This window comes from Triturus cristatus, chromosome 5_1, assembly GCF_964204655.1.
Source record: "Triturus cristatus chromosome 5_1, aTriCri1.1, whole genome shotgun sequence".
Classification (NCBI taxonomy): domain Eukaryota; kingdom Metazoa; phylum Chordata; class Amphibia; order Caudata; family Salamandridae; genus Triturus; species Triturus cristatus.
The window spans coordinates 910,638,327-910,659,573 of NC_140587.1; the positions used below are offsets into that span (position 1 = coordinate 910,638,327).

Sequence of the window (21,247 nt, forward strand, 5' to 3'; positions counted from 1 at the left end):
TGCTGCAACTACTATGGACGTTGTTAAGTATCATTATGTCTTGTCCTTAGCCCCGCCACTACACCGTTCGCTCATTTTAATGAGTACCTGCACTTATTTGTTCCCATTTAAAGCACTGGTGTTATGTTAATCTGATAAATGGTGTCTCTGAAACTGTAACAAGTGTTTTACTTTGAATTCGGTTAGCATAGGCAACAGTTGCTCTGCGGTGTGCTGGACTACTAAAAGTAGGACCTTTTTATAAACTGATTGATGTTAACACCAACATTTCTAACCTTACATATCAAAATAAGGAAATTGATGTAACTTTACTGTTTCACCCCCGCCTGTTTGATGTATTCTCAGTTTCCCAAAGGTTTTTTTGGAAGGATTTTTACTTTGCATATCTTTAGGTTATTACCTTTCCAGCAGTTTGGTCAAATACCAGAATAAAGCTCCTTACAAAACCTGGTGACAAATGCTTGTCAAAAAAGAGCCCGCATTAGCAGGTCTATGCATTGTGTCAGCACAGAGGTTGTACTTACAGCTCTTAACAAAATACAATAAGAATAATTTGCTGTGCATCAAAATAGGTTCACAATGCTAACTTCTAGCATTCTTTCCATGAGCTTGAGACAATTAACATATAATTGCAAAGGAATATGATACAGCGCATGAAAAGTAAGGTGGTTTTGATTGATAACTTCCACCACCCTAAAGAACAGAGATGGCCACAAGAACAGCAACCAGGTAGTGGGTGTCCTGGATAATATGTGCAAGAATGCAAGTCAAAATAATTGTTAAAATTGGGCTAGTGCGTGGTACAGGTGTAACGCTATGACTCACACTTTTGCTGCTATGTTATTTATATACAAGTGAAAATGATTCGACCCGAGGTGAGCTCTTGGATCCGTGGTCGCAGCAGCTTTCTGTGGCTAGGGAATAATCATGCTCAATCATTCCTTGCTTGTGCCTGACCTCATTCCTGTGAATACTCTAGGTATTCACGATCCAATGTTCACTTTCTGTCAGAGACTGAACATGATGAGCAGGGTTCCCTCTGTTCTCAGACTGGTTCCTTCTCAGGTCTGTCAGATCCGGAGTGGACCCTTGCAATCCACAAAATCAGGAGTCACCCATCCAATCTCATCTCATGACACTGTGGGCAGCTCTGGGCTTCTGTTTAATTTCGGCCTGCTGGATGCAGCTGCCTCCGGAGTACTGTGCTACAGATGTAGGAGCATGGCACTGGTACATTATCCCTCTTCTTTACTTTGAGGCCCTGCACCAGTAGCCACAGTGGAGTACGGTCCTTGGTCTGGAAGCTGAAATGTGTCACTCACTGAATCATTGCGGGGTTTGTGTGATATTCATGTTGGAAAACCATTTTATCCCTGCTGAGATAATTAATGTAATATTACTGCACTAAAGGTTTTTAGACTTGTCCTGTTTCCTGATGTTTGCCTCATATCCATCAGTAAAGAATATCTTGGTAATCTCCAGGTATATAAAACATAGTGATAAAGCTGTAATACACAACTTGAATACTGGCTCTTTTGCCCTGCATATTGGACACTGAACAGAAATTGTAATATATATCTAAAATAGCCATTAGTGCATATGGACAGAGAAATGGGTTCAACTGTTATTTCACATTTCTAGCAAGTTGAAGCCTATGATTGAGGATATGATCCTGAAGATGCTAGCTGCGCTTGGACCTCCACTAGGCTTAGTTCCATCAGGGCCCCACACATTCTAGATAAGGCAGAAAAACCTCAAAAACAGTTCTGGGCTGCCTTGATCAACGCGAGATCCCTCCAGAAACATGACCGTAAGGTTTCGACTTATTAAACGACAAGGAACTGGATTTCCTCTTTCTCACGGAAACCTGGCTATCAGCATCAGCCAACCCCACCCTGGCTAGTGCTATTCCTCCTAATTACAGAATTCTGAGGAAAGACTGCGAAATAGGTAGAGGCGGCATTAGTGTATAAGAAGGAACACAAATGCTCTTCCTTTGCTCTTGAGGGCCTAGAGATGGCAGAGGCACTTGGCTTCTGTCTGTCCCTTACCTCCAACCAGTATCTTGCGGAGGTCTTTCTCTACTGTCCAGCCAGCCCCTGCTTGCGCTCATTGGAGAGTGAATTAGCCCCATGGGCGATGAGGTATGCCCATTTCCTAGTGCTAGGTGTTTTTAATGTCCACTTGGACAATACCTCTGGGCACAAGGCCACTGAACTTTTAGAAATCATGAGTTCTCTTTCCATGAAACAACAGGTCTCTGGCCCCACCCACCAAGCTGGCCATACCCTTGACCAGGTCTTTTCCAACGTGAACCTGGTGGTGTCTCAACCCACTGCTCTTCCATGGTCGGACCACTACCTTATTCCACTCGCTTGGCCACAGACTAGCAATAGGCCACCCCTAAAGCATAACACTCAGATCTCCTATCATGCCTATCACAAAATACAGCAAGACAACCTGAACCGTGCTCTTACAATTAGTACTCCAGTCTTGACTTGCTGTGTGGAACAGTTTTTGATGATGATGGCTACTTGCTCATAGTTTAATTGTTGTCTCACTGTTTACCCTGCTCTCAAAAAGCACGTTCTGTTCTGTGCACGATAGTCTTTTGCGGTACTTCATATGTAAATTCTGGTCCAGATGCATTCTGTCTGCTCTCTTGTGCATATTGACTAAATGCTCATAATTTGATTGTTTTTACACTGTTCGTGACACTCTTAAAACAAACGTTTTCTTGTGTGCATGCTATTCTATGTAGGTCGCTCCATATGTGATTTTAGTTCCAACGCACACTCTCTGCTCTTGTGTGCGTATTGACTTCATTCCTAATTTAGATTTCATCACAGGCGCCCACCCAGTATTTCCCAAGATGCGCTTTCTCTTGTGTGCACGTGATTCCTTGAGGGTTGCTTCACACGTCCTGTAATTATGAGGACTCCCTGTGCTTGTGCACACCTTCTGTGGTGTGCACATCGCCCTTTTAAAAAAGTGTCTTCTGCATTGAACATACGTGCTCTCCCTTGTGCACATGCAACAGTTTTTTTCCTCTTTGTGACTTGCTGTCTGTGTTACTGAATCTTGGATCTCTGAGCTCTACCCCTCCCATTTTCTCGCTCTCATATCCCTCATGCTTCTGTCCATTCATCAGTCTCTACCCAGGTTTATTACGAATGTAAAGCAAAAAAAGGCCCAAAGACGCAATACCAGAGCAACCGGACAGTTACATTAATCAGATAAACGCCCAAGCAATGCCTAGTAGTAAGTGGCACCCTAGATTACACACACAACACACCCGGCCACCTGGACCCCTTAGAATGTGACCTCCAGTGGCATTTAGGGCCCCTTCTATCAGGTTGGGATCAAGCACCTGACACGTTATTTTATTTATTAACTACTGTACCAGTATTTCCTGCCCAAAGTGGGAGGAGCTTCTTTTTATTGCACCCTTCTGTACAGTATACAGCATGCCATGTACATAATCAAGTTGAATTCCGGCACCAACTGCAAGAGATGTGGCTGCTATTCTTGGCTGTTATTGTTTAATTAAACTTAAACTGTTCCTAATTGCCAAGCCTCGCTGTTCTCCTTAATGATAGTGAGAACCAGCTTACAACATTCTGGTTTAGGGAGAAGAAGCTAAGTGTCTCCAATGTATTTATTTGTCAAAAATCAAAATATATTTTTATATGTCTTTATGTAATAAAATGGCGAGACATTTTGAATTTCAAAATACATTACTTGCATTAAATTAAAATGGATCTTTTCCCACGAGCACATACCAATGATGCTTTCTTGACTATCTTTGAAATGAGTTCATTATGCAGAGGGGGAAACGTGCCTAGTACCTCTAGATATACTTATGTTCATTTAATCTTGCGAAGTATGTTTGCAATAAACTGAAGTTCTTTGCTTATCTGTACCATCTGCAGAGACTAGTTTTCTGATAGATGTGTTTAAATATTATGCACAGTGCTGAAGGTTAGACATCGGTAATCATCTTAATGAAACACTGCATGCAGACAGTTGGGCAATAAAGTGATCAAACCACATATGTTCATAATGGTATTGGCAATATGAATCAATATCTGCTTCAGGGCAGGTTGATTTAATCAAGAGCATGAATAAATTAAACTCCCCGAAGACCTAACAATGTCATAAAAATTACTTTTGGTGATAATGATGTATAATTAATTATAAAATGCGGGTTTAATTTATTGACGTTATGAGGTCAAATCAATAAGTGTCTTGCATCAGGAAAATAGCATCGGGGCGTTTTTTTTTCTTCATTTTGAAAGGCTGTTTGTTTGCTTCATTGTTAAGAATAGTGTTTATTTTATTTGCATGGATTTTTCATCGCACATTTTGCAGTCATTTTCTCGCATTGCGCGTGATGCATTTTGCCTTGTCTTCTCTGCCAGATTATTTGAAAATACATTTCACAAATCTGGCTTTATAAAATTAGGATAGCGATGTATCAAATATAAAAGGCCTCAGTGTCTTTCCGAAATAATGTGTTTTGTCCACATAACGTTATGCAGACGTTGTCCCCAATGTTTTTAATTGTTAATCGCCGATTTTAAATCTCTGTAATCTTCATTTTCAGAGGTTGCTGCTTTATGCGAATACTCTTAACCTCGGTAATAACATTTAAGGGCATTACCCTTACCGCCGATTTATTTTCTCAGTCCCTGCTTCCCTCCACTTCATAATTGTTTAGGGAAAACAAAATTATGAAAGTGGTTTATGTAGCACAGTGTCATGGAACATGCCGTCTCTCGTCGATTTCAACCCTCCCCAACAGGTCACAAAAGGGCAGAACATGCCTCAACCGGAAGAACATCAGCTGTTACTGAATTCATGTTGCCACGTTAGGGCCAAGTTCACAACATTTTTACAGCGTGCAAGTTAAACTGAGGTGGGCAAAAAACGCCACCTGCAGGCATGGGTGGCAGATCCTGATTGGCAGAGTCAGAATCTGTGGACATTTACACCTGCGTGTGGGATTTACCACCCCTGGCAATCTGCGTTTAAAGTAGGTTACAGGATTGCTATGAGCAAGGAAGTGAGCAGACACACAGTTGCTACTCTGTGGGTATTCACATCCCTTCCCAGTGTTGTATCTTGAGTCCATTCGCACGAGTAGATCTAGTCTCAAAAAGGGTTGAGGCTTCTAAATGTGATGGAAAAGATTTTCCCTCAGCCATAAATTTGCGGCATGGGGACAGATTGGCAAATGGATGGAGATATAAGGAACACATTTTCAATGAGTCAATGCGCATTTCCTCCTGTGGATTTCTGCTCAATCGAGAAGGATGACAGTTAGAGGTCTGGAGTTCGCTATCACGGGGTGCGGCTGCTCGCAAACAGTCTTCTCATTTTTTAGTCTTTTTGAACAGGGTCGCTACCATGAGATTCAGACTTTTTTGGACAGTAGGAGCTGTTAGGGAGCATATCTTTATATTATTTTATTGAGGAGTCCTCCCTGTCAGGGGATAATTGAATGTAATCTTGAGATTGACAGTAAAAACTATCAAGGTCCAATGGATGACGACACATGATGCGCTCTGAATGACTTATTCCCCCAACGTACTCACTGCTGTTATTTAGGGCCATTTGATGCTGCTGGGTCAATTGTTTGGACAACCCAGCATAAAGTTTCTTGAAATCCAATCAAGAGTTGGTTTGCATAACAAACACTAAAATATAGTCAGTCTTGAGAAAGAAATTAAAATTTATTTCACTCTTGCAGTCGAAAAATATTTTTCTTAGCAGTCTTTTACACCGTGTTTTCTCCTGTTTTCACCTGACTTTGAAATCCTCTAATTTGGTATTAATCATCGGGACATGGTAAAAATACATGGATGCAACACAAATTCACACGGAGGTGAGAGCAAACGTTAACACACCCACCTTGAAAGGAAGGGCAAAATGGCAGGCGTAGTGCGGAATAGATTTTACAGACAAACAATGGGACGAAGCCCAGATGTTCACACGCACCGCCACTAGTAATGCCAGGTTCCACCTAATCCACTTTAACTTCCTTCACAGGACGTATGTCACACCTGCCATGTCACACAAAATAGATCCCACTAAATCAAGGGAGTGCCCTAAATGTAAACAAGTGGATGCAACATATCTCCATATGACATGCGACTGCCTGAGATTGCAAGGCTATTGTACACAGGTCATAGATCAATACCTAGTAGGAATACAAACTGATTTACAGTATGTTTTCTCTTTTTTTTAACCAAGTTCTTTTTTATTAAGGTCTTTATTAAACTATAGCACGGAAAAGAGCAGCACGGGCAATGCATGCATTCTTATTGGTTGTCAGTATGGCAATAGGGGTTTGCAATACAGCCGACCATCTGATAAGTAGGTAGGCTGATTTTGAAATAAAGCAAGGAGTGTGGTACGGCTGTGTAGTTACCGTAATAACGATGTGGCATGCCCCTATGCTGGAGGGAGAAGAAAACTGGGTGCGGGAAGGGAAAGAAAGTTAAGGACCAGGGCGTTATTAGGCTAGACTCTCTATTAAATGCAAAGTGTTTGGCCACCAAACGAGTGCGTTTATGTCTAGGGTGACAAAGCTGTTGGTGGGGGGCGTACAAATAGATTTACAGTTGACCCCATAGACATGCCTGCTTGGCGTCACCGCTGGGCGCATTCAAACCAAAGTGAAGAACTGGTTTGTGAACTGAGTGGCTCCACCAGAGAGGACTGCAGCAAGGATTTTATCCATAATTCCTGTCAAGGAATTCATTTTCAGGTGTGCGGTCCTCTGCCAGTGATCAGTCTTTATACTGTTACAGTGCCACTAAATAGTATAGCTCCAAATCTGGGTTGCCCAGGCCACCATCTTGAGGCCACAGATTGAGTATATCCAGCACCACTGTGCCTGCCATCATTCCAGATAAAAGCCAATACCAATTTGTCTAAGTCTCTTTAAAAGGGGTGGGTGAGAATCCCCAGTATGTTCAAGATATGGTAAAGCAGATGGACAACATCACCATTTTCACTAGAGCTACTCATCCTATTAGGGATAATTGAAATGTCTCCCAAAAGGCCACTGTTCTGTTGATTGCATTCCATAATTTTAGAGATTTACAGAGGTCAAATTAGCTTCTCTGTGGTAAATCTTGTCCCTCAAATACTCAGCCAAGGTGATAACCCATCATAAGGGGCCAGGTGGCAGAACTTCAATGTCTGTGGCTGTTGCTACCCTGAGGAAGACTCGTCCCAACTAACCTGAAGTCCAGAGAGGACGCAATTGTCTACCACATTTTTTGTCAGGGCCAGACCTGTTATGTAAGATAAAACAAGATATCTCCTTCTTATGAGGAAATATATTATTGCATTCCTGTTAAAGCTTTCTCTCTGAAAATGACAAGCCAACTTTTCCATGTCCTACACAAACTTCATTTTAGATCAGATGGTGTAACCTTGCTTAGTACTTGCTCGGTGCACAATTGAGATGATATTACCAGACCAGTATGAATTTGTGCCATTGGATCGGTGTACTTGAGAGATATCCAGTCAAGAATCTCTGGGCCAAAGTTCATGGCAGTTGGTACCATAAATCTCCACATCACAGAGTGTGAAAGGCTTTCTCCATGCCCAGAGACGTCACAGAGGAGATGGGGCCACCAAGTATTCTCCAAATCATATGAAATAATCTACTGTGGTTTTGGGAGGTAATGTGTGATGGAAGAAAGTTATTCTGGTCAGGATGTACAAGGGTTGGTTATGTGGTCAGTAATCCGTTGGATAAAAGCTGTCTAAGAATCTTATATTACTGATTTAACATGGGCAGTGCATGGTACAAGGTCCTCTCTTGAGATTTCCAACCAGGCTTGGGTAGAACCATTACTATGGCCTCTTTTTTAGGGGTGGTGGGGAAGGGCTCAGGAGTTTTTCTCTATCCTGGGAGTGTTATATAAGTGAGTGCTGCTGGGTTCCAGTTTATTTTTGTGTTTCAAATTAAATTCCACTGGTAGCCCATCTGAACCTGTTTGTGCCTAGCATTAGGATAGGTCTCTCCATTTGTGTCATAGTCAGTGAGGCTTCCTCCATTCATCTGGTAACAGGACAGAACTGGCTATTGGAAATAAAGAAGGCACTAATATAGTAATATTCTGTGAAAATGTTATTGATCCCGCTTTGAGTATGGATCACAGTTTCTTTGTCTTTCTCAGGGCTCGAGTCGGGGTACCACGCGGGTTAACGGCGTCCCCCCACTTATTTTACCAGGTTTTTCCGGGTGGACGCCGTCCCCCCTGCCCAAAAGCTGGACAGCATTGTGTGAGCAGAGAGCCCGGGTGGGAGGGAAGTTTCCCGTAAATTACCAAAGATATGCTAATATTTGTAATTGGAGACTTTAAGAGGCACCGGTGGTGTGTGCAGGCTGGAGTGATTGGGAGGCGGAGCGAGCAGGCGTTGGCGGTTAACGCTTGGAATGTGTGTCCTTCTGTATCTTGTGCACTTCGTTGTGCAACTGGGGCACCCCCTCGGGGGAGTGGGGGGGAGGGGGGGTTGCAAAGGACATCGAGGAACAGACCAGGGGTAGCAGTGCTGTGAAATGCCCCGTCATCTAAAGGCATATGAATACTCATGAGATTCCTGTTGTGACGTCACTTCCGGTGACAGCGTCCCCCCACTTCTTTTCATGAGATTCCTGTTGTGACGTCACTTCCGGTGACAGCGTCCCCCCACTTCTTTTTTTAGGACTTGTGCCCTGGTCTTTCTAATCAGGAAATGTTGGCTAGTAAAAGCTGTGCCAGCATCTTCCCAGCTTTATCACCCCTCTCATTCTGCTTCACAGTGTAGGAGTGGGATTATATGCCTCTTTGTCTCTCTTGGAGCTCTTTTCCCCACTGAGACATTCGTCTGCCATGCATCAAACTTTTAAGGAGTGTATGCTTTTTCCAATATGCACCAGTTTCCCCTAGCATCGCACCCACAACTTAGTTAATGCAGGCATAGCACACTACCACTTTGAACGCCTCCCATTCATTCGCCATGCTTCCTGGTGAGCCCTCATCCTCTTTTGGTCAAAATGCAGGTAACCCTGCTACAGTGTGCAATGGCACTTATTAAAGGGTAATTCAAGGATAACATCTGCCACGTTTTTGGTATGGTAAGTGATCTGGGTATTTTGAAACATGCATTCCATCCAGCAGTATGCTGTAAGTACTCAAGCTGCACCTCACTAATGAAATCCAGGGGGCTGAAACTATTCTAGGGTTGCTTGTGTTCCTGTTCGGTGGGGCATGACCCGCAATATAATGCCAATTTAGGAGTGGGTCCATAATTTATTTGCATACAGTTGATCACTATCTGTAATTTTACAATAAGCAAAAGAACGGTGAAATGTCAGTGGTTCTGGTTTATTCAAGCATTCTATCCATCACATTTTGTTCTTCGCCCCTAAGAGCGTTCGTTTATAGAGGAAACTGTATTTATTGCAGAAGATGTTTGACCACCTGGCCTCCTTTGTGCAGGTGTCACTCTGTCAAGATTTTACATGAGAATCGCGTATCTGCATCTTACTTTTTTTGTTCCACAGGAGTCAGACCCAAAATCCAGGTTTTTTCCTTTACCAGAACATATTCGAGCTAATATGGAATTGTAGTTGCTGTACTCCCAAGTCTGTTTTATGGCTCTCTGTCCAGAATGTTTCGGTACTCTTAACCTTGGACATGAGCCTTAGGAACAGAGTAACTGACTTTTTTGTTGATTAGATAATATTTTGTCTAGTATTTCCCACTGTGTCAGGTATACTTATGGAGTCCCACAGGACCTATTTGCCAGCAATAGTAGCTGCCAGAATCTCTAAATGCAAATGTCGGTGTTAAGCGATTGCCTGTACACCTCCCCCATTGATTATGAAACATGAATGTTATCTTGATTGTCCATGGATGAGGAACCTTTAGGCATCCAAATCAATTGGGAGATTTGCCTCTATATACTTCTACCATCATCATCTGCGGCCGAACGAGCAACTATCCACAATGTGATCTATCAGAGCTTCCTATGCCTTTGCCTGTTAGTGAAGGACACCTGCTGGCCTGTGTCAGAACCTCGTCTGAGAAACAGGTCTAAAGTTACATATGCTTGTTTGTTGGATGGCTTCTTGTCTTGCTCAATGAGAGGTCTTCATTCCCCTGAGGGTATCTGTGTCAATGCTGTCAGAGCAAAGTGGCCCTAGACAATAAAGCTGCATGTTCTGTGTATGCCATCTGCACAGCTGATACAGAAGCAACTCAGCAATTTCTCTAAACACCTTGAACAGATACACACTCTTGATTGGATCTTCACTGTGTTCAAACTTTACTCAAGAACTTAAGTGGCTTGGCCATTTTGTTGTGTCTGTATATTGTCTGTACATTTCTGTAGGTTTCCAAAACTTTTCAGTAAGTAAAGATTACTCACCGAAGTGACTCTTGTAGTGGTAGCACCTACAACATGTCCATATGATGTGCCTTCCAATGTATCTCCTTATCTGCTTGAGCCTTCGTTTCATGGTGTTGGCAGTGGAGGGTTCAGAACTTAGAAACCTCTTGGTGGGTGCCTGGCATAGACGGGTGTGGGGCCATGCTTCACTCGTGCTGCGCAAGGGTGGTCTTTTTCAGGGCTTTGTGACTGGAACTCACAAAATACTAGAAAGGAGTTAAGCACTACTAGTTTAAAAGTAAACCCACTGTAGACAGTTCACTTTATATATTCTGTTCGCATGGCATGAAAAAACGTTGTCATTAATTTATGATTGCACTTTTTCTAGTGTGGGAACATGGCGAGAGAAGGTTTGAGGACACTTGTTGTTGCTAAAAAATCATTAACAGAGGAACATTATCAAGATTTTGAGGTAAGATATCTTTAATGTTATTTATTGGGAATTGCACATTAACATTTTCTTTAACTAGTTTCAATTTGTATAGCTTTGGTACTAAAATCCATTAAAGTTAGCAGAATGGAGAATTTTGAAATAACAACAAGCCACAACAGATCGTATGACCTTTTAGAAAGTGAAGGGAGGCAAAGTAGGAGAGTGGCAAGCGTTTTCCCCCCTTCATTTTTCTTTCTATTATTGAAAACCTGTATTTTACCGCATGTGCGTTAATGCTGGCAATACACTTACAGAGTATATTGTAAGAAATGTTCATGTTGGTCTCATAATTTATCATTCACTGTTTTGTTTCGGGTGTTAAGATCCATGCTGTGCAAAATCTCTGAAGGTAGTCTGATCGGCTTTTTTCTCTCCCATCAGTTCTAGGGTGTCTCAGTACTTCCTTTGACTCTAGCCGTAGTCCTCTTGGATGCAGAGTTCGCCAGGGTTCTGCCCTGTCTTGCCCTCTGTTCACTATCTATGCTTGGTCTTTGGCCTGGACACCAGTCTATTACTCTGCTGTCAGTGCCACAAAACCTTCACGGATGAGTGGGCGGTTTTCAGAAAGCAAATTAAGATAGTCCAGTTTCACTAATGGCGGTTTGGATACCCTTTTTTGGGGGGAAATCCTTTCTCAGTAAGGCATATGTGACTGAATGCAGAATGTGTAGTGTTCACACCGGAACTATTTAAGACATTGGATAATTTAAACCCAGACCAATATAAAGTGTCAAACCTGCATTCTCTTGAGTATCTTCTTCTGTATTCTGACTTCAAAGGAGCTTGCTTTAGTCTGTTATCATGATAAGGAGTGACATTCATCCCAGCATAACGTAACTAGTAAAGATTTTACAAACACTTACTCACTGCTTAGACTAAACGGATGAACCTTAAACCCTCTCTTGGATCAGTGTCTGCAACCTGGAATGCAATCAATGCGTGTGCCATAAGTTGTTATGCAAAATGTGATCCAGAGTTGCTGTCTTGAAATTCTTTTTCTCATAAATGCATTCTGAAAACACCAAAGCTGGTTTGAACATGTACGAGTCTGCACCCACTAAGACCTAGTAGGAGGTTGTACAAGGAATGTGAATAGTGGCGCACACAGGCCCTCTCCCAACCCCTGCAAACATAATGGGGTAGCTGACTATTCCCCAGACTCAGAATCCCTGGCCATGGACTACCAATCCCTTCACACTCACAATCACATAAACCTCCATCTCCACAGCACTGAGCACCTAGTGCACCGGGCCAGAAGAAAAGACCTATGGTGGAAGGCAACTCTTTCTGACTGGCTGGCTCCACCCTGCATCCCGCCATGACCACCCTCTCCCATTTGCCACCTATTCATAGCAGTTGGTAAAGAGAATGGTTAAAAAGACAAAATCAAGAAAACTATGTGGGACATGCCCGATAAACTATGTGTTTTTATTTTTATTTCCCATTCTGGCTTGTTTAACTTATATTTGGATAGAGCAGCAGAGCAATGATTTTGAATTGAAGATTGTCAATTTAAGGAGCCACTCGTGCCAACCAAATGATGATTGAAACCATTTTTCCACCCTTCCCCAAAAAAACGCATGGACAAAGTATCTCGCAAACAGCTTTTAGATTTCACATTACAAGTAAATCCTGCTGTGAAACAATGACAGTTTCTCTAAAATGTGTATTTTTTTTAACAGAATCGATATAACCAAGCAAAGCTAAGCATACATGACAGATCGCTCAAGGTGGCTGCTGTGGTTGAGAGCCTGGAAAGGGAAATGGAATTGCTGTGTCTGACTGGAGTTGAAGACCAACTGCAGGCTGATGTCAGACCTACTCTGGAGATGCTGAGAAACGCTGGAATAAAGGTAATGAAGCTCATTGCTTTGGATAGGTTACTTTTATGGCTGATTTGACTCTATATTATACATCTATGGAAAGTTGAAATGTATTTTATGATGGGCATACTAACTGAAAGGTTAATCCTGCTTGCATCGAATGTATTTTTAAGAAAAACATTAAGGGGCACATGCATCAACAAAGCCATTTGCGATTCCTTATTAGCGAAAAATAAGGAATCGCTAATAAGGAATAGCAAAAGGCTATGCATGTAGGAATCGCTATTCAAATAGCGATTCCTTAACTTTCCTTAATTGCTACTAGCAAATTGCGAGTAGCAATTAAGGAATGCCATCCCAATCATTCCTATGGGCCTCCAGGCCCATAGGAATGAATCGGAGATTGCATGAGCAAATAGCGAGTACCAGTAGGTTCTCGCAAATTGCTCATGCAATTTCAAGGGTGCAAGGGTGTCAAAATGACACCCTATTGCACCCCTGAAATTGATATGTGCACATATGTTGCACACACACATGCTCTAAGGGCATGTGTGTGCGCAACATGAAACTTTGAAAAATGCACAAAAGTGCATTTTTCAAACTTTTAGCAAATTACCATGCAGTTCATCTTCATGGGAATTTGCTCCCCCTATTAGCGAATTCGCTAATTTTTTAACTTTCATGCATTGCATTTAAGGAATCCCAAATAGAGATTCCTTAAATTAAGGAATCTCAATTTGGGATTCCTCAAATGCTATCGCTATTTAAGGAATCGCTATTTAAGGATTCCTTAAATAGCGATTTTTGCTTTTGGGTTGATGCATTGGGATTGGGTATTTTTAACTCAATACCGGGAGCTATTAGCGAATCGGTATTTTACCGACTGGATTTTGGCTTGATGCATGAGGCTGCAAGAAATTACACATTTCATCTTTATAGTATTTTGACTTAGTCTCACCTTCTTGTCTCTGCATGAACGAGGGTGATGTATTGATTTTAGGATCAGCAGATGTGTGAGCCCTAATGCGTTTCAGGATTATATTATCTATGTACTTTCTTTCTTACCTTTTCACAATACTATTGTGCCTCCAGACAAGGACCAGTAAATAAAAGTGATATTGTCAGGCCCGAGAGGAAGGTTTGTTCCATGAAGAGGTAGGTATTCATGCCTTTCCTGAAGTACAGACAGGGGAGTTCTTATTTGAAAGCTCAGTTGGTTCCTTTGCTGAGAACCTGAACAACAAACAGTCTGTCATTACACAGAAACTTGAATGCTGGGCTGATGAGCAGATAGTTGTTGGAAGAGCGGATATTTGTGTATGCATAGCATAGGGGCTGGCACTGCTATGTACTGTATCCTTTCCTGTAGACTGATGAGATGTCCTGGGTCACAGAGGAGGCACCAGAACATATCAGCAAAGAGTTTCATTTAAGGTAACATCTTAAACTTCACCCTTCCATGCTCCCACTGACTCCCATACTTTAGTTCTTTTCTGCTGTACATTTGAAAGATCGTCTGTCAATAATGTGTTTGTTCTTCATGTTTGTCACTATTTCCAGACTTGCAGACGGAAGTTTTCCTCCTCCTGCTTCTTTCACTACCTGTGCAGGTGACATCTGTATTCAATCAATGTCATTTGTCAGGGGTGTGGAATTTAATAAAATATCTACTTGTCCATGGAGCAGGTTGATTCATAAATCTACTTGTTCTGTAACAAAATCCACTTGTCCCTTTGGTGCCATGTAGTACGGCGACAAATTATGACAGCAATCTCATTATATACAAGCTCTGATATAACCTCGGTGATTATGCCAGGGCTCACATCATAGTAGTGTTTGAATACTTGCAATCCCCTTATGGTGCCACGTTTCTGCAGATCTACATACTGGGGCTGAAAGTAGTGGTAAGCAATAGTTCCAGGGTTAGAATGCCCTTTTGAGTAGGACTCAGCAAACCTACTAACTTGCTAGTTTTAAGGGTTTTCAACAACTCTTCTCTTATCTTTTCCCATACTGAGAAATGTTGGAAATTTACTCCTGACAATGGCAGACATAAACCTTCTTCCAGAGTTGGGGAAAAAGTGGTTGGAGGGAAAGTGAACTTGCAAACACTCAGATTTTCGCATTAGCAAATCTACACATGCTTATTTGCTAATGCTAAAAGGCAGTTCACAAATATTTTCTAGGAGTACTATTTCTTGTCCTACTTCTGTAATCTCTTGGGAATTCACGAAAGCCGTATAGCTGCACTTAATGCAAAGACATATACCATGGGTGCACTTTTGAAACTTTCTTTAATAATTGGGCCCCTAATTTGGTCTGTCGTTGACCATGACCTATTGCATTTATTAAAATTCTGTCTGTCTCTCTCTCTCTCTCTCTCTCTCTCTCTCTCTCTCTCTCTCTCTCTCTATTGGCTGGCTTCGCTGGGAGTGACAGCATTCTGCTCTTTCACAAGGAGCATATCGGCACACATATTAGTTTGGTTCAGTGCCAGTAACTACTGTGGCAGTGTGTGCTTTTTGAGACCAAAAACAATTTTTGCTTTTGCAAATGTTTGGTGAGGGCCTGGCAGCTCCCATTCCAATAAGGTTTTACAAAAACCATGCCAAAACAAGTCATACATTGACAAAACTAAAAAGCTGACCACCAATTTCAGACCTACTGGCTTTGCCAATGCTTGTTTATTTTTGTTTCCCATAATCTTACTGAAACTGGTTACACTTATTTTCCATTATGAATATTTTTGGGAAATACTAGCATGCATCAACACATCTTACTAAATGATGCTGCAAAGAAATGGTACCTGTAATTTTACAGTAGTTTAGCTAAATGTTTTTTTTCCTGCTTTCAATTTTGTAGGAACATTTTATTTTGAAAGCAAGGAATTGGAGAGCCCGTCCGCCAGTCGGAAGCCGGCAAGTAATCTCAAGGCCGGGTCTTTCCGCCATTGAGATTACTATCACAGTTTCCTACATGGTTTCCATGCCGGGTTGTCTGGCATGAAAACCCTGTCCAAAAGCGTGTTTGGTGCCCCCAGCAGGTCCCCCTTTGGTGCACGGCCCTCGGTTGGAGGCCACCCTTTTGATCCCTGCACCCTGTGGCAGGCACCTCGAGGTGTCTGCCACAGGGTGTAGGGGTGAACTGCACCTCTCTTTCCTCATTGGGAGCTTGTGTTACGGCTGGTTTACGGTCTTAACACGAGCTCCCATTGAGGAAAGGGACCATGCGACCGAACTGTGTTCGGCCGCATTGAAATAAGGCGGTCGGGACCACCGACTGGGTGTTGGTCGGTGCCATGACCGAGTCGGTGTCGAGCGGAAGTGATTCCACCCAACATCATAATAAACCCCTTAATGCTCCTAAACAGTTGGATGAGTGCCAATTGTCTCACTTGAACCAGAGGCCATAATATAATCAAAGGGAATGAGCCTCCTAGTCTTATTTCAAAGGAGCATGCTAAAAGCACATTCACAAACCCCCTTGTTAATTGATCATGACTACTCCTTTCCAAATATCAGTGTAAAAATGTCTGTCTCAAAGATCTTTCTCCTTTGCTATGAAAGCTCAATTCTCTCCTATTTTATTGTTATTTTCTCGCTTCACATCATCAGACTGACTTTCCCTCGTCTCATATGGATCTCAATATTGGTGCTCCAAACACTAATGAATTAATCTCCAAGTCAATCCGTGCACTAAACTTGGTTCTTTGCTCTGTTTTTAAACTTCTGGGAGAACTTAGAGTCACTGATTTCAGGTCGTCTTTTATTAACAGCTATAGTCCAAGGTTCAAGTGACATCAAAACCACTGTGCCACTAATTCTATCTTATGTGACTCATAGACAGAGACGCTTATTCTAATTGTAACAGGTCAGTCTCATTCTCAAATTACCCACAGAATAAAATGATATAATATCACAGAATACAATGTGCCCTCAGATTAAGTCAACAGTCTAAATATACAACAGCGGCATACTTCAAAGTGAACGATAGTATGGGAAGATTTACAAGAAACAACAAAAGCATTTAAAAGATATTGTATACTCATTAAAAAGCCTGTTTTGGCAGCTGTCTCTTCATTTAATTAAAAGAGATGTGGCACCAATTAATCCAAATTCCACTGCACAATAAAAAACATACCCACTCTGTGTAAAAGCCAGAGTAGGTTCAAATAAGCACCCTAAGAACAAAAGAGTAGGCAGCCCATTGAGTTACAAATACCAGGAAATCAATGTGAGGAGACAGAACCAGCAAATAATTCTAGTGTGGCCTTAACTGTCCCTACCACCAGAGAAGATAGCGACCTCAAGAAACTGTAGAAATCAACATTTTTTAAACATTACTACACACAAACTACTCTCATGCACCTTGCTAAGTTGACCAGCTTGTGTAGGGTGAGTCCACCTCCCCAAACAGTACCAACCCTTCTCCAACACAATCAAGAAGATCGAACAACAGACAAAAACATCTTCTTATCGTGCTCTATCCTGTAGTAAGGTCATATTAGTGTATATCGATATTACAGATTTATTTCTGGGGATCACTTAAGCTCACAACTTCCTATGTACCAGACTTCTTACTGAATCTGTTCCGTTCAAAACATGCTTCCTATTTCACTCATGTTAATCAAGTAAGAATAGTGGGCTACAATGCAATACCTCATTTCGCAAGATTTGATACTATACATTCTCCACCTTTTCCTAAACGCATCACTCCATATTTGGAAACCCTTAACTGAATCCTTAGCAATCAGTGCAAACCAACGGTCTGTAAGAATTGTATGAATTAAGAGAGTGATGAAAAACGCAATGGTTACATTCAAGGACCAAGTTAACAGCTCAGACTATTGGGCTTGACTTCCAAATGGTCCGAATGGTAAAAACAAATCCATTCCTGATTTCTTTATTAGCGGAAATCTGGTCATCACAGGGATGGAACTCTCCTGGACAAAAAGTAAAACCCTAATCCAGCTCAATTAAGCAACCATTTAATACTATCACCCCAGTTATCCCTCACTATAGAAGAGGTCCCTAAATGTATTTACAAAGATAGCGACATCTTAGTAGCTCACAAAATGGGATCAACTATTGGTCACCTTTGATCATCTGATTCAAGTCTTTGTATAGCGTACCGAAGGCATTCTCCCAACTACTATCATTGAATGGTTTAAATACTTCATGTTCAAAGCAGTCCTTTTATGATACAACAGTAATTTAACTCTGACACATCCCATCCCCAAGCGCCTCAAGATGGCCACAGACAAAGAATTAAACTTTCATTTGAGCAAGCTAATAATCTAGCATTATAACCACCAAGCTAACTGTATAAAAACAGCCATATTTTCGATAAAAAAATACTGTGTCAAAGGATCAACATGCCGCTCAAAAAAACAAGCTGTGGTGCACTTTAAAAGAAGTGTCTCGGAATAAAAACAACAAAATGTACTGGCAAGTCTTCAGAAACATCACCTGTTCTTACACAACTAGTCGTGAAGTTTCCATTCCTGAAAAAAAGTTGGTGAGAATATGCTACTCAGCTGTATGCTCCTAGGACCAGGAAATCAGAAGGACCTATTGCCAACACAACAAACCACACCCCTGTGTATTAACATCCCCTGTGAATCTTACATCCTAAAATACCAGAAACTCTCACGCCTCGCTACATAACATTATTAAATTCAGTTTCGCTATTAAAAAGAGATTCTAATGTATGAGGCATTATCATTTTTGTGTTGTTTAGAGAGTGCTTTCACATTGGTGTGAACCCCTCCTCTTGGAGAGGCAGTATATTCCTTCCAATCCACAAGAAAGGGGTTAAAAATAATCCTCAAAATTAACGTAAAATGGCCCTTCTTTAATACCTCAATAAACATATTCAATAAATGCCTATTGCAGCACCTTCACAATTTGCTATGACAACAGAATTATACTGCAAAAGCAAGGTGGCTTCTGAAAAAAAACATATTGCTTATACCACACCACAATTTTCAGTCTAATAAATACTCTATAGTAAGACATTAAGACATCTATTCAACATATATAGACTACCAACTTGTAAAAGGTTGAGCATGTTTTACTATGGTATAAACTGAGTGCTCTCTGGATTCAAGAGGGCTTCCCAAACTACTCATAGCCTTTAATACTGACATCTGGTGTGAGATCATTAGTTGGTGCTAATAGGGGCTGAGAGACTATGACACATAATGGCTGCAAGCAAAGTTCTATATTGGTCCCCCTGTTGTTCTCATTATATCTATGTGATTTCCCATCTTCACTCCAGAAAGTAGAATATCTCAAAGCTGGTCCTTACAAAATACCTACAGCATAATTCTGTAGCTCACTGAGTAGGGCTACATTGGATTTACAGTTGGGAAACACCATCTTGATCACTTGTTAAAGATCCACAAGGTTAAAGGTCCACCTACATTGCTATATGGATTTAAAGGCATATCACGTGATAAGTTGTCTTATTTAAAAAGAGGTAAAAATATGGAAATCCATTTTAGAGTACGCCAGCCTTTGAGTCCAAATAATGCTATTCCTAGTACCAACATGCCCTGGTACAATTATCGCTGTGATGGATAACATGTACCTTTTGCTTCCAAGCTTTGGAGGTAAGGCATTTCTGGGTAAAGCAGGAAATCTTAGAGTTGATTCTGGCTCTTCCAGGAAACATTGGAGGGTCACCTGTGGGGATAGCAGTGTCACGGTCATTCTGTAGTCCATGCAGAGTTTGAGAAGCCAGCATAAAAGCATTGCCATAATCCATGTTTGTGCTCATAAAAATATCACCAAGATGATGTAGAGGTCTGGCAGGGCAGATGGAAGACTGTACCAAAGTTTCCCTTGCTGAAGAAAGGCTCCTTGTATCCTTATACTTGTAAATATGTTCCTACCAGGGGTGTGGCTTAGGCTATTAGACAGGTGTTTTAAAAATTTGTTCCTAACCTCGAGAAGTCCTTATGTTGATAAATAGCTTGTGTTTCATTATATTAACTGACTTCTTGCACTGACTTTTATGCGTAGAAGCAGCACCGAACATCAAACCAAGCACATTTTTGTTTTAAAAACTTTTTATTAATCAGCACCAGCATATCAATCACATTACAGAGGAGTAATAAGAGAATCACAAGTTGGCGATAGGGTACATCAATTAGTGCGAAAAAGTCATTCGGAATGTCTAGGGCTAGGGGGGGTCCTCTTCAATGGGGGAGAAAGGTGGCTGACATATATCTCCACGATATGAATTCCACATGCCCCACACACGCGCCCACTTGTTAGGGCACCCACGGGCTACATATACAGTTTTTTCTCTAAACCTTGACCAGTCTAGGTCTTTCTCCCAGTCGCCCACCTTCAGAAGCTGAGACTCCCCCCACCTCTGAGCAATGTTTCTTTAGGCAAGCATAAGCCCCAGAGTGGCCCATTGTAGCAGGCAGTCATTCAAATAATTCGGTTCCCAGATATTCAATAAACATCTACGAGCGTTCAGGCTGAGTTGTGTGGACAGGACAGCGTTAATAACATCATGCACGCTACGCCAATAAGATTGAATACTATCACAGTCCCAAATTATGTGCATAAAGGTACCTGTTTGGCCACACCCACGTCTACAGTTCCCCTCGTCCATTTTCCCCATTCGCACCAGTTGGGGACACATATACCCTAGGGAGGATTTTGAGCTCAACATGCCGGAGGCGTGCAGGTATTGCCACGACTCTAGGCGAGGACATGGCCTCCTGCCAGTCCTCATCATCCATATCGATTCCATCACTGGACCACTTCTCCCGAAGCGACTGGAGGGGGTCTGGCGTGTTGTTTATTAGTTTCTTATATATTAAGGATATGGTGTTATCTGGGACGAGACCATCTAAAACTCTGTCCTCTAGTGGAGAGGATTCAGGAGGGGTGCTACCACGCTGTAGATGGCCTGTGTGTATTAGAAAAACTCAGAATTTGCTAAGTCGAGCTGCTGCTGTAAGGTGGCGAATGATTTAACATCATTTTTATCCCATAGGTCACTTATTTGCGAGATTCCTATAAGGTCCCAGTTGTCGAACCTTTTGCAAACCAAGCACATTTTTATTTGTGTTTGAAGTTGAGCATGGCCAGCACATGTCCGAATGAATTTTTGGGGCATTATGGGGGAATTACCTTGTCAACCACCATCTTCAGTATCCTGGAATTTCTTAAGACTAAAAATACTGCAGGTGGGAAAGCTGAGTCTCCTGTCTGTGAAAGAGTGAGCAGTAGTTCGACAGTTCATTCTGTGTATACACTTCGAAGTTCAGTGGGCCCTATGTACGAGTCTGATGTGTAATCACACATGTTTGTAACTCACAAATGCACTTCAAGTTCGATGACAAAATGAAGCTCACTGCTAATTAGTAGTCTCAAAATCATGGTCAATTGACTTTAATATCCATTGATAATCTATTACCTTCTTACCCTGTACAATGGCATACCATTTGGAACTGGTATTTCCTGTCCCATAGGGCCCTGTCCATTTATATGTCTGCACACTTTCAATGCACAGT

General features: G+C 41.7%; 1 protein-coding gene across 2 annotated transcripts in view; it reads left to right on the plus strand.

Annotated features, from left to right (window-relative positions):
* ATP9B (ATPase phospholipid transporting 9B) overlaps positions 1-21,247 on the plus strand; it is a 2,296,170-nt gene that overhangs the window by 2,079,236 nt on the left and 195,687 nt on the right. For both annotated transcript variants that reach the window (XM_085605931.1, XM_085605930.1), the window contains exons 18-19: positions 10,784-10,867; positions 12,571-12,741. In XM_085605931.1, coding sequence (XP_085462057.1) covers positions 10,784-10,867; positions 12,571-12,741 — 255 coding nt within the window. The remainder of the gene's footprint in view (positions 1-10,783; positions 10,868-12,570; positions 12,742-21,247) is intronic.